The sequence below is a fragment of the Trichogramma pretiosum genome, unplaced genomic scaffold (genome assembly GCF_000599845.2).
Source record: "Trichogramma pretiosum strain Unisexual culture from Peru unplaced genomic scaffold, Tpre_2.0 scaffold4, whole genome shotgun sequence".
Taxonomy (NCBI): Eukaryota; Metazoa; Arthropoda; class Insecta; order Hymenoptera; family Trichogrammatidae; genus Trichogramma; species Trichogramma pretiosum.
The window spans coordinates 634,331-648,856 of NW_019641688.1; the positions used below are offsets into that span (position 1 = coordinate 634,331).

General features: G+C 39.3%; 2 protein-coding genes across 3 annotated transcripts; both read left to right on the top strand.

Moving 5' to 3' along the window:
- Nucleotides 1-624: 624 nt before the first annotated feature.
- Nucleotides 625-3,895, top strand: LOC106656110 (transmembrane protein 181). Its single transcript, XM_014376785.2, has 13 exons — nucleotides 625-881; nucleotides 1,258-1,452; nucleotides 1,522-1,625; nucleotides 1,701-1,850; nucleotides 1,936-2,038; nucleotides 2,126-2,279; nucleotides 2,364-2,444; nucleotides 2,511-2,610; nucleotides 2,689-2,816; nucleotides 2,899-3,048; nucleotides 3,143-3,245; nucleotides 3,359-3,589; nucleotides 3,672-3,895. The coding sequence occupies exons 2-13, from the start codon at nucleotides 1,304-1,306 to the stop codon at nucleotides 3,806-3,808; spliced, it is 1,590 nt and encodes a 529-aa protein (XP_014232271.1). The 5' UTR covers nucleotides 625-881; nucleotides 1,258-1,303; the 3' UTR covers nucleotides 3,809-3,895.
- Nucleotides 3,896-6,257: 2,362 nt separating this feature from the next.
- Nucleotides 6,258-9,876, top strand: LOC106656095 (caspase-1-like). 2 transcript variants are annotated; one of them, XM_014376763.2, is made up of 7 exons: nucleotides 6,258-6,832; nucleotides 7,895-8,149; nucleotides 8,258-8,379; nucleotides 8,485-8,729; nucleotides 8,807-8,985; nucleotides 9,062-9,212; nucleotides 9,280-9,875. In XM_014376763.2, the coding sequence occupies exons 1-7, from the start codon at nucleotides 6,806-6,808 to the stop codon at nucleotides 9,519-9,521; spliced, it is 1,221 nt and encodes a 406-aa protein (XP_014232249.1). In that variant the 5' UTR covers nucleotides 6,258-6,805; the 3' UTR covers nucleotides 9,522-9,875. The 2 variants fall into 2 exon arrangements, with proteins under 2 accessions (XP_014232249.1, XP_014232248.1); XM_014376762.2 differs by lacking the exon at nucleotides 6,258-6,832 and adding an exon at nucleotides 7,606-7,767 and having other exon boundaries at nucleotides 9,280-9,876.
- The last annotated feature ends 4,650 nt before the right edge of the window (nucleotides 9,877-14,526 follow it).

Genomic DNA, 14,526 nt, shown 5'->3' on the forward strand with positions numbered 1-14,526 from the left:
TTCAAAATGCACTTAACATTTTTAACATTATTGAAAAATTGCCAAAAAAGCCATTGAAGGTAATGTATTTTAAACAATTTTAAATGGTCATATTTTGATTATCAGGACATTTAGACTAAGCATTTCACATCAGCAATTCTACTAAAAACGATTTCATGAAAAACCATAATCCCGAGTTTTTTTTTATTCCATTTATAACATTTTTTTTTTTTATCAAACCAACATATTTCATATTTTTAACCTCATAAATTATCCTTATAGCTGTTACTATTATTTTCAATAAAGTCCATAAAATATTTCGCAACATAAGTATCCAAGTGACCGTGAATAATCACTCGAAAAATCACCCATACATCTGTACAGCGAGGGCCGAGGTATGTTGCAAGCTCTCGCGCATGCGTCAACCCTCCTATCGGCTATCATCTGGAAAGAAACGAAGAGCAGTATATATCCAGCAGCACAAACTATACACACACACACACACACACACACACGACAAGCGTAGGGGTGTAGGAATAATCGATAAGCTATTTGTATGCGCAGACGCCGCCGTCGCCGCCACCGCCACCACCGGTGTCGCTCGTGTGACGTGCTTATTTTTTTCTTTTACATAGCCCTGTCAGTTGTCACGCGCATATACACACACAGTAAAACACACACCTGCGAGTTGTATTATTGCGTCTCTTCTTTCTTAAACAATGTATTAAAAATTCGTTGTTAGACTGGATAATTGAAGGTGGTGTTTTCATCAAATTTATCGTCATAATGTCGAGTCTTTGTTCGACGTCGAGACGTAAACTGGCATGGGTTATCATAAACATCGACAATTACGTTCGAAGTTTTGGATAAGGAAATACAACGCAGCTTTGTTTTGAAGTAAGGTACGCGTTTTTATAGTACAATTTTTTACTTAAACAGTTAGAATTGCATATTTTAAGTTTGATTAACTTTTCACATTCACTTTATATTTCCTAAAATATTTGTCAAAGCAATAAGAATCAATAGTTTTTAAAGGCATCATACATAATAAGATTTCCGAGTGAATTAAGCCTTTTGATTTTATCGAGTATGTAATATCAAAGCGTATATCAATTGAAAATAAAAATAGTAAACCCACTGATCAATAAAAGGAAATTTTGGCAAATCATCTAATCAATATTGATGGGATGAGATAAAAACTTTGCACAGCATATGGGACTATTTCTACATTCTTGTTTCAATACATTTCAATACTCATTAAACTGGTTACTTTTTTAGACAAAATTTTGTTCTCGTTAAAAAAACGAAAAAGAACAGATAAGAAATGGACGGACCTAATTTGGGTTACTCTTACCACTCGCCATCCGTTGGTTGGAGCTTGAGGATACGCAACGCGTTGTCACAGTTCAGTGATTTGTTCAGCGAGTTCAATAAATACATCGCACCAGCTTATCATCACGATCGTTGTGAAAGGTAAGGTTTTTTATTTAAATTTCCAAGTCCAATAATTACGTTACATTTTTTGTTTTTTGTTCTCAATAGATCCGTCAACATGCGACTATACTCCATGCACAAACGAGAATTCGTTATGATTATAGTCGCATTTTTTGCATGCTTTTGTTTGGCAGTTTTTATTGGTCTCGCAGGTAAGAATTTCATGATTTGACGACCGAGAAAAATTAGAACTTTATCGAAAAATAAATTAAAAAAATAATTTTTAGGACCTCCTATAACAGTAACAATTCCACAACAAGCACATTTGAACGCCAGTGAAATGGCTACTGGTCCTTTTATCATGAATACACCGCCTTTATCGTACTACAGTCAGCAACTTTGGGTGATAGCAAAGCTAACGACTCAAAATACAGATGGTAATTATAAACATCGATGAAACATTTTAAGGCCAGAATTAACTACGATAAAACTCGTTAAAACGCATCGAAATTGTTATTACAGACGAGATATACGACAAAAGTTTTACAGTTAGCGTCGTGATAGACGGGCTTACGCTCGACAATAAACTGGAACACGTTCTCAAGCCTGAAAGTAGCCACAATAGGTAATTAATATTGCTATAAAATTCTCTGAATTTTTCACGACATTTTATAAACATTTTATAACGAATATAAACAATGATGATTTCCAGAACGAGACATTTAAAATGCGAACGACAGAATTGCGAGGAAATAGTCGTGGCGCATCTCGGATATTTGGATTACAGTCATTACATGATAACCGTCCGATTTTATGGACTCGAGAGCTTCCATCGACGATACACAATTCGAGACATTACATTCTACGTCAGTAAGCAATTATTGTGCACAAAAAATGAGATGTTTTTAGATCGATGTATTTTCAATTCGGTCCTATTATTCGATTTTCAGTTTAAGCACTTCAATCCAGCCTTTACGCAATTAGAGATATGGTTCAGATTGGTATTTTTATTCTTCACCTTCATCGTGATGGTAAGAACTTAATTTTTATTGTTTATTTACGTAACTCATCAGACGCTAATGTATATGATTTGACAGTGCTGGTTTGGAATAACGCTCAGAAATTACCCCATCAACGACTGGTCCATCGAACAAAAATGGGTCTCGGTCCTATTACCTTTGTTGATACTGTACAATAGTGCGTATGAAATGATCTATTAATCTTGCCCAATAATTCCAGAAATTAGTAATTAATACATAAATTTGATCGATCCAGATCCACTATTTCCAACGACGTTTTTGATAAACTCTTGGTTGCCAGGTATGATAGACGCTTGCTTCCAAACCACTTTCTTATGTGCCATATTGATGTGTTGGCTGTGCATTTATCACGGCTTGAGACAAGTAATACATCTTTATATCGATAAAATAGCAATATTTAAGCTTTTCTAATATTCTTATTCAATGTAAAAATTAATTATTGCAGAACGAAAGACGATTATTGACGTTTTATTTGCCAAAAATACTCGTCGTCGGATCTTTGTGGGGAGCTTCCCTGGTACTTGCCACTTGGTTGAGATGGTCCGAACTGGAAGATCCAACCTTCAATTACGTTCTCGACACGTCTAATTATTACGTGAGTATTTCTTAAATGTTGCTTTCATCAACTTTAATTTTATATTTGTGGCGATTTGTGTAATTTCATGGTAATCGATTTTTAATATTTACAGGGATTCAAAGTTTTCTTCTTTACCGTCGGTGGAGTGTACATAGGATATTTATTGTTATTAATATTGCGGTCATACAGTGAATTACGATCGATGCCATTTTTCGGTAAGCTTCATTGTATAAACCAAAAATTAAAATTATTTTTCATTTTGTTGTTTTTTTGTTTCTTTAATGATTAAAAACGATCATTACCCAATTGATTTTTTATGCTCTAATAGATTTACGGCTGAGATTTCTGTCACTATTTGCCACAATCGTCGTAACTGTTGTAACGATAGTGACGATTCGTCAATTCGGCGCCGGAGTTTTGGAAGACAGTTTCGCTGGGCGACTATCCACTCATTATAGGACATCAGCGCAATTTATGGCTCTCTATGGCCTTTTTAATTTTTACCTCTACATAATGGCATACGTTTACTCGCCCGCGTCTCAACAAGTTTTTGGCCAACGTAAGTCATAGCTATACTTTCATATATGAGCGATACTTAATTTTTTTCTTTTGACAACAATTTTTTTCACCAATTTTAATAGTGGACACGACGATTACTAAAGATAATCCGTCGTTTTCGATGATCAATGAGTCTGACGAGGAGATAATTTATGGTTCCGACGACGACAGCCGACGACCCTTGACGCGGACCCCGCGCAACACCGACGACAGCGATTAAAGGGAAAAACTATGAAGATACGATTTGCTGATCTAATTGTTTTATAAAATAAGATTATGTGTGTATAAGTGAAAAATTGATTTTGTACAGGTGGTCTAATAATATATATAAAGTTGTTTCAAAAAATATTTGTAAATATCTTTATTATTCGTATCATTATGAGTCAAAATTCGTAATCAATAAAATGCGCGTCCTATACAAGTCTCTGTGATGTAGCGTACAAACGAACGGGCAAAGACGAGTATCAAAAATTGAAATAACTGTAACACCCGTAAAGCGAATTATCTCTCCTCTAATCAACTTCTTAGAGAAAAAATTGCAAAATAAAAAGAAAGAGAATATTATACGTCCCAAAAATCATCCTCAAAGCTGATTAAATGGTTCTCTTATCCGGTGCAGAGTAAATCATTGTCGATTCGCGAAGATTCAAGACAAAGTTCGAGACGAGTTATTGAAATGAATCTCATCAGATTTTATAAGAAACGTTAAAGCAAATTAAGAAAAATACGTATGTTTTCAATTATTTTCATCTCGCATTTTCGAGCTAATGAAGGCAGATTTTTGCAAAACTTCAACCCTTTCAATCACGTTCAACCTTTTTTGAACCAATTGAAAATTACATATCGATGCACAACATGTACAGACATTCACGAAGATGTCTGAGTATGCTTTCATATAATTTTTGTTTTATACTTTGCCGGCTAGGTGCTACCGCACCTCTTGATATGCCGCAAGTATATTTGCTTCTATGGTATATCCCTAATATGGACGCAAGGAAGCGAGCACTGTCAAGGCCACGATCTGACAGGTCACATAAAATGACGAGTTTATGAGGCTAGTCCAAGAAAAAAGCGAGAGAATAAACGAAAATTAAAAGTTAGAGTGACGTGTACCATACACTCTGAAATGCGCACAAGAATTTCACTCCCTCTGCTGTACAGAAAGGGGATATCTGCAAAAAGGCTGGTCCAAAAATCAGTATAAGTACAGGCCAAAAATGAGCATCGAGGCAGATCTGATCATTCCTTCGTGTAAGACAAAACTATCGTCATTAACGGAGTGATGAAGCGATTCGTGCCAAATTAAAGCGTGAACTTAAAAAATAAATATTTTCAACCTACAAGTTCTCGTTACAAGTTCCTACATCTAACTGCAAAGTTGACCCCAACACCGATATCCTAGTCGAGTAGCAGCTTTTGCTGAACCTTCAACATACACCGCAGTGCAACATCGTCGTCACGTAACAGCTGCAACGAGCTCGACCCCATCGGCTCAACGACAACATCACCGTCACGAAAAGTACCCGTGCGACGCGACTCGTTACAGGAAAAAGTGCTACTCATCTAATCACGCTTACAAATAACTCGCAGTAAAACTCCACAGGTATTTCTTTTTCTTTTAGTTTATTTACCTTCTTACAGCATTCAACTTGATCCGTCTTAATTCATACGATCGGCCCTAAATAAAAAAAGGCAAATGGCTCTTTACTTGGATTTTAGAATTGCTCCTATCGTAATTCTTCCCACATCTATCAACCGTATTGATTACTTAAAATTAACTAAAATTCGCATTAATACAGTATCAAGAAAATTTTCATACGAATCCAAATTCGTTGTCGAATGATTATGCAAAAATATTTTGTATGACATTCAGTTCCATGTAAGAGCTTCTCGTTTCTTCTTAATGACGATCGTTTCCGACAGCTGCGGATCCCAAAGTTCTTGTAAGGTTTTCGCATCATCGGATCAGCTTTTCGACAAATTTCGTAGCTGTATCTGAAAGTATCGCGACGAAAATCGTACCGCTGACAAATACAGTGTGCAATGTACGTACATGATTGTAAATTCAACGTGTAATATTTTTAATAATTTCTTTCTAATTCAATAAAATTATAGACTTTATTTTTAAGCGAAAAAAAATCGAACTTTAACAATTCACGTTTGTGAACGCTTACGATATGGGCATAACTACGCACATACAGGCTAAACGATCGTCGAGTAAACGAAAAATAAATTACGATTTAAAGGGCAAAGAAGAGACGAGCGCGATCGAGTGATTATTGCGTCGTTGAACTCGGAACTGAAATGCGGAACAGATAATATGATCTTATCTGTGATAAGTACATGTACTCAAAACAATCTTAAATAGAATAAGAAAAGACATTTGACAAACTTGTCCATATATGGGCATAGTCAATGTATACGTCCTGTATATCGATGTATGTATACAAAAACTCGCGATACCAACACAGTAGCAACAACAGCAGCAGCAGCAGCAGTAGCAGCATTAAAGGCATCATCGAATACCCACACAGATACACACCTATGTAACACTCGTATAAACAAATCGACGCGGATCTCTCTCCTCCCATCGATGCGAGGGAGAAAGAACATAACACAAGTAGTTTGGCGCTCGGTCGCTCCGAGCGGAGATGTATAGTCGCGGGACGCTCGGCGCTCGCCGTTATATAGTTAGTTTAGTCGCTGACAGTTTTTCCCCGCGGCAAGTGTCTTACGTCCGTGTGAGAGCGCGCGGTCAGTGTGAACCTGTCGAGACACGCCTGCTGCTACCGTCTATATATAGTAATATAGTATTTATTATATTGGCGTTCGGAGCAAAACGAGACGAGCCCCAAAACAGTCATCATCGATCATCAGTATACATCAAGGTGTATCGTAGTGAGCAGCTACCGGCGCTCCGATCAGTTTTTACCTTTTTCTCCGAGGGCCAAATGGCTGTTGATAGTACCGATATCGAAGATTACCGACGTTTCTTCATCAACATTAGCGCCTCGACCACAGCGAGATCCAAGATCTTTCAAAGTTCGCCGTAGCTGCGTCGTCGTAGTTGCTTGCTACCGCTGCTCCGAAACTACAATTGCATCGCGAGTACGTAGTACAACGTGGTGTTTACCTTTGTGCGAGTGCGTGACCCTGCAGGTTACATCGTCGTCGTCGTCGTCCTCGCGCGAACATCCTTCGAGCCAAATCTCGATCAATGATGCCTAAGAGAAAAATACAGCAGGTTAGTGGTGTATGTCGTTGTGATTGATGGTGCGTTCGAATTTTCAAAAAAAATTGACCGTTGCCGTTTGCGAGTGTTTATGTGTATATGTATGCGTGTGGGGGTCAACGCGTGCTACACGGCGTCGCCGCCCGCTACAGACATCGAACTGTTTTGTTTGTGTACGCGTACGTATTTCAATGTTTTTGTGTAATGTAATGTACGTCATATTGAAAAAGTGAAATAATTACAGCTAATGTAAACTGAATGAATCGTATACGTTGCGTCGCATTAAGTTCATAACGGTTCTCGAGACGGCTTTGTTTTGGCACACATTTGTATTATACCTGCACGAAAAGGACGATTTAGTTGCTCTAATTTTTAGTTGACTTACTCCATTTTGTACGCCATCAGTATTATAAAGACATCGTTTCGATTAAACACTACACTCTGATATTCGCGAATCGATTAACGATTCGAACGAGTTCCGAACACGCGTTCGATTCGCGTTAACGTATTTCTCGGTAAAACACTTCTCGCGCGCTGCATCTGACTTCGACAACGTGAATCCCGTGGTATAACGATTGATTCGAAAGATTAATACTACGCATTATAATTTTAGGTTTCACACACTATATGGTCAGGATGTCATCGACACTGCGTTCGCACACGTGAGTTTTTCGCGAGACCCGAGCGTGGCGCGATGCTCCGCGGCGGGGTGGGGGGAGAGAGCAGCGACGCTGCAAGTGCGCGCGCGCTCCGATACGACGACGCATTCCTATCTCGAGCGTCCGAGGCTGCTGATCGCGCTGGAGAGAGATTTTTCGTTTGCTCGTGCACGATCGCGTGCGATCGTTTGTATTATAATTATTGTCGAATACATTCCGATGAATTTCTTCGATTCGATGAACACGATCGATTGTTGGAACAATAACTGCATCGATTTCAACGCACTAGTACGACTCCTTATGTTTTTGATGATTTAACAATTATTCTTTTTTCCTCGTAATTTGCTACCATCCGAGGTGGTTTTTTGAACAGCAGTGTTGTAGCTCAATACTCATTTACGTACGTGCATTTCAGTTCAACGAGGCGATGGACAATCATCATCTGCGCTACAACTCGCCGTCGCCGATACCGCCCCGGCGCCGCCGAGTGGGAGACGTGATCGACTGTATGGGCAGCACCGCGGCCTCGCCGGCGACGCCTTATTCCGCGGTCTCGTCTTCGCTGCATCCGTCCGACTTGGCGTCGCCGTCCGCCGCGAGCAGCACCGGCTTTTTGACGCCGCAGCGCCAATACAATCTGCGCTCGTGCAGCACCTGGCCCCACCTGACCGTGAGTACATAACGAGTATAGTGCACGCCTACTCGAATCTTCATTGGTTCATTGCGGTTTGTTGTTTGCGTTATCGACGATTCATTGCTTTTGGTATTTTCTTTGCAGACCTCGCCGGATTTGGGCTACTCCACACCGGAGAACAGAAAATCATACGCGCCCGATTGGGCCTTCAAGAACCACGACACTCACGACGCCTTCGGCTTCGTCGACGAAGATAATTATGCATTGTAAATTCCACAGTAACTATGTGTTCTAATTAGCATACGATTCTCTAATACATTCAACTAATCAACGAGCAAATTATTGAGACTTTGATTTTTGTTTTTGTCTAGCCAACAAGATGAAGCCATGGGGCAAATGGCGGCGCACAAGGATGCCGACAGGTACAACATGGAGCACATGTATCGCGGCAGATGTGTTATCTTCAATCACGAGCACTTCGACACGGGCTTCGCCGCGCGTGACGGATCCAGCGCCGACGCGCGCCGAATAGAGCAGACTTTCCAGCGACTCGGTTTTAGCGTGGATATATGCGACGATTACGAGCACAGCGGCATTATCAGCAAAATAAGTGAACGTAATATCATCAATAGTATATAATCATTTGATTTTTGAGGTAGATCCATTTTTCTATCTCTTTTCTCATTGTTTCAGTTGCTGCCGAGGATCATACCAATAATGATTGTATTTGTATTTTTGTTTTGACTCACGGCCTGAAGAATGACTTGATCTGTGCCAAAAATGTAGTATACAAAATAGATGATCTGTGGAAACCGTTTACGGCAGATAAATGTAAATCTCTGGCTGGAAAACCAAAATTATTTTTCTTCCAGGTAAGGACACGATAAATACATGATAATTAACATTTCATTGGAAAGATTATGGCTAAATTACTTCTTCTGTTAACAGGCCTGCCGAGGTGATGATATTGATGCAGGAATAAAATTGCAATCGAATATGTCCATACACAGCCGTTCACCGACTGAAACAGATTCTACAACTGCGTCGTACAAAATTCCAACGCATGCCGATTTCTTGTTCGCTCATAGCACTGTACAAGGTGAGTTTTTGTTTAATTTTGTTCCAAATATAAAAGAAGCAGATATTCAAAAGAGATGATGTTTCAGGATTTTTTTCATGGCGAAATCCAGAAGAAGGTACCTGGTACATTCAAAGTTTATGTGAAATAATAGATACGTACTCGGCCACCACCGATCTAGCCAAGATGTTAACAATGGTGGCCCGAAAAGTTGCCACCGATTACGCTAGTTTTAATAATATAGATCCAACGATGCACGATAAAAAGCAAGTGCCTTCTGTTACTTCAATGTTAATTCGAGATCTATATTTCACATCAAAACATTACTAATTGTTTGCAACGAAAACATTTTGTAAAAAATTATTTTATTAATGAATTGTTAAAAGTTTGCCAAGCAAACTTTAAGATTATTTTTGTATAAGTATTCCACGATAAAAAGAATTTTCTAGCGGAAAAGCTTTTGCGAGATGAAGAATTCAAAGCTTTTTCTAAATGAACTATTATATTTATACTTAAAAATGTGATATAAGATGCTAAATAGCATGATTTTCTATTTATTCGGAGTGTTAAGAGTTCTAAAGATGCAACAATCAATTTTTGCTTCTTGAAACTTGTTAAAAAATTTTTCATTGAAGTATTTCTGTTCTAAATATTTGCAAGATTTTAAAAATCAATATATTAATGATTCAAATCAATTCGAATATTAAAAATTGTTTCGAAGTTTATAAATTAATATGAAACAGAAATTTATATTATTAATAAAATTATTTAGAATTTTTCTATAAAAAAAATTTAATTTTTTTGTTCAAGACAGCAATGATTGTTTTCTTATGAAATGAAATTATATAAAATTTTTATTTTTTTTTGTATCAATTTGTATGTTATCACTATCGATTGTCGAATGCGAATGCGAAAGTTGTAAGAATCAAATATTTCGATAAGTTGTCGTTATAATAATATCAAAATGTGTACAATATGTACTATTTTGTACCCATGTACTTAACGAATAAATTGTTAATTTTATTTTGAATCAATTGATGCTTATTTTAATTGTATTTTTCAAATATTCGTAACTAAATGCGAAGAAACAAATGAATAATGTGCCATTGTAAACACAAAATTGTAGCCTTATTTTTTATCATGGAGTGAATGTATTTGTATGCAATGTTAACAAAATTCTTAGTTAATTTTTTATTAAATAAGTTATAACGCGTCAATTATTGAAATCTCTGTCGTTTAAAAATTAAATAATCCATGAGAACCGTAAAAGAATTGAAATTCGTTAGCTTCGGCTCCAACGAGACTCCGGAAGCGGATAACCAGCCTGAACAAAAAGATGCCTCGTGTCAATGCTCGAAAAGCAATAATGATAAAAAAACGAAAGGAAAAAAGTAACGTAAAAATGAATGTGGAATTTTATGTATAATCCTCTCTATGAATATATTTATCAAAGGGGTTGCGGTGCTAACAGTGGGCCGTGCGCAGCAGATCAAAGCATCAAGGGTCGTTTACGAGATCTTCTGAATTCAAAAGACGACGCAAACGACGAAGAAGAGGAAAATAGCGATAGCCCGGAAGAGAAAGCGCTTTATTACAAGTGTAATTACTCAAAAAGCAATTATCAGTTCGAAGTAACAGAAAAAATATTTGTTAATTAAAATTTGTTAAATTATTTTAGACTCTCCGCAAGTAGTAAACACCAAACGAAGACTTCCGAGACTGTTCAAAACTTTTGCCCATCAATCGCTGGAGCAGAATGGAAAAACAGAAGACAGAAAAAGAAGGAAGTACTTCGCGCAATTTTGAAGTCGAGCAAAAGGTATTGGAAGAGAAAGTATACTTAAGAATTTTAAGAAAACTTCAGCTTAACGAGCATTTATTTTTGCTCAATACAGAAACCAAGAGGATGCAGATGCCGTGGAGGAACGACTAGATACGTGCAAAGTTTGCGTAAACCAGACGAAAAAATTGACGATGCGGTCGACAACGACCCAGCAAGCTCGAGAAATGCTTTTCAACGCATTGCAGATCGATTTCGTTTCTCTAGACAAACTGACGATGAATCGAGCCATTCAAGATTGAGAAAATTTTCCGATACGCTATTTTTATCCTGCATCAAGCCCAATTACACCGCAAGAGATTATGAAATTCCATGCGGGTGCAAGCATTACAGCAGTTTTCTCCCAAAATGAAACTTAAGCAACTTTACGGCGTCAGTGTTTACTCGAGGAATTTCTGTACAGTCGACCGCAGTTCATATGAAAATCGTTCGATGTCACAGGAGGCATCCTACAAGCTCGAGTGAGCGCCCCCTGCCGAGGATGGAGCTGTTCGGGATAACTGGTTTATCACAACTTCCGAATAGATTTTTCTTTTATCTACAAAATCTTCCGCAAAACTCGCAAAGGATTCGTAATTCAACCAAGAAATTATTTTAACTTTATGTTAAATAATCAATTGTGAGTAAATATACATGTGTACTTTTGATATAATTGAAACACATTCATGATTGCACTAAATAATAACGATAATACTTTCATCTCTTTTTCACAAAAAATTTCATTTTCCTTTAGTACTCGAGTGTACGAATTTTCTTTTGCATACATACAGGCGAAGTATATACTTCGCCTTCGCAGCTTATGCTCCCAATTTCGCGTTGTTTAGTTTGAATATTTCTGTGCGTGCAGTAGTGTTAGTAGTCAGGAGGCACAAAAACTAGCTCTCCGCGCCCGGTGCTTTTCTGCTCTTTCTCTCTCCTGTGCGGGATTCGTGTGCTTTTACACGCCCACTACACATTCGCGTCTATATATTATTTTGTATGTTCTATAATAACGCGAAAGAGAGAGAGAGAGAAATGAAATTTCTTTCTTGCCGGCGCGTATTGTAAGAACTCTGCACTTCGCAGCCTTGCCCGCTTTGTAGACATCGTAATCTTTTTTTTCTCTCCTCCATACTTTTACCCGTTTTTGCTCTCACCCCCCAAGAGCCTCCTAGGCTTCCTTTTTTAGGCGAATTTCATGGACCCCGCTGCTACTGCTACGAAAAAAAGGGCCGAGTACTTTTGTGAAAATCTAATAAACTTTGCACAACCTTATATTACATAACTCGAAGTATACTTCAGAAAAACATTTTTGAGAAATCATATTTTACAGACTCGAAGCTATCTCTCGCTCTCTCTTTTTCCTCGTTCAAATCTTTCGCAAATCTTTTTGTAAAACAAGTGAGTTATACTCGAAAAATGCACCTATATCCAAAACATTTCTCGTTCGTATCGTGTATCTCGATCGAATCCGTTGCACAAAAAAAGCTCGAAACTAAATCATGAATGGACGATGAACTTTGCAAATGTGTATACGCGTACTGCCAGAGGCACACAAAGCGCAATGTACAGGATCCTATAATATAACTATACAATTTGTTCGGGATAGAATTCAATCGACTCTCGCTGTTCGGTGGAAAATCCGCGGATAAACCTCTGATCTTTCTCATTCTCTCTCTCTTTCTCTCGTATAATATATATATATAGCTACGATTCCCAGCCAAAAAACAAGTTGCCTGGCTCCCGGCCAGTCCTCTATACCCTGCACACATGCATGTGTTGTACGTTACGTATATATCCGAGAGAGAGACGACGACGACAACGACTTTATCGTGCTCAGGTGGTTACGAGTCGCAAAAGGATGGCAGGAATACGCATCGCGCGAATTGTCGTAAAATATCGTTGTATGATCCTGCGCGCGAGCCGGATTGCTCGATACGAACGCGATTTTTTACACGCTCTAAGGATACAGAAAATTGTGTCTGTGAAATGCCAGCACATACTCTCGATCAAGTTTAAGTTGTCGCAGTCGAGTGGAAGGCAAGGAAAAACATTATAATTCATCGGTACGCGCGCGACGACGAATCATCTGTATGGATTTTAAATTTTCACAAGAACACTCCTGCTAATGAATGAATCGCTTGGTGCGCGCTCGCTCGCGCGGGAGTAATGAAACTTTTGCGCAAAGTTCCACCACCCGTTCCTGCACACGATCCGCCTCGAGTCGAGGAGTTTTATTTGTTCTCATTATTATTTTTTTTACTTTTTTGCTTTGCATATAGTTATAAACACGTTGTCACTCTGAATTTGCCCGAGAGAGGGTAAGAAAGAGAGTGACGCAAGTGGCACCGCATTTTAAGTTTATAACGAAACTATATATAGGTGTAGTACATACGCTGTCGAGAATAGTTTAAAATTTGTTATAGTTCGCGCGCTTCTCTTGTTCCCGCACGCACACACACACACACACACACACACCCAACTCTCTCGAATAAACTCGCGCTCGCTCGTTCGCGAGTACACAATCGCGTGTACTCGACAGTGCTTCATTATTCAAATAGTATATAGCGTATGATAGATATAGAAATGGGAGTGCAGCCGCGGGGGCTCGCGCGTATCGGAGCGAAGATTTGCCCCCCGTACACAGGAAAATATACGTTTAATCCCTTTCGTACAAGATTTAGGCAGTCGAGTCAGGTACATCTTACTTAATCCTGCTGGTCGAATCATCGGCTTGAAAATCTCGAGATTTTTCTTCAAAATCTTCTCTCTCTCTTTCTCTCTCAGCGACCGAGAACCCGCGTTAGGGCGTATAATCTCTTTCTCAAACTCTTCTCTCTATCTCTCTCTTTCTGTGAGCAGTAGCACCCCCAGACTCCGATCCGTCCGGCGTAAGCGTCGGCTACACGAGACTCTGTGTATCTATATCCGTGCGCGTGGTAAAGTTTGTTGACCAACGATAATCTGTAAAAATAAATCGGCAAAAATGTGCCGCGCAGCAAGAACGAAAAACCTCTCTCTTTCTCTCTTACTCCCCTAGAGAGAGAGAGAGAGAGAGCAGCCCCACGATGTAGGAGGTAAATTACAACAGGGCTCTGCGAAGCGAGCGAAACGCGGTACGGTACTACATATCCCATATATACCTATGTGCTGCTGCTGGCTGCACTGTACGGAGCAAGCGAGTGTAAACGTGTAAACGTGTGCGGGGCGTGTGCGGCGAAGAGCACAGAGCAGCATAGAGAGAGAAAGCACAGCAGCCGGCAGCAGCAGCAGCAGCAGAAAACGGATCAATAACCGGTGCCTGTGTGTATATGTGCTGCTGCCGTTGCCGCTGCTGCTGCTGCTGCTGCTGCTGCGCGCCCCCCACGTGCCGAGATCGCGCCCTCGCAGCATCCCTATATAGCCTTTTAGCCTCTCTCTCGCTCTCATCTGCTTCTGCCGCTGCCGTTGCATACGAGTGTGTGTGTGTATACGTGTATGCGCTGCGCGCTCGGAAGCAGCGGCGGCAGCCAGCAA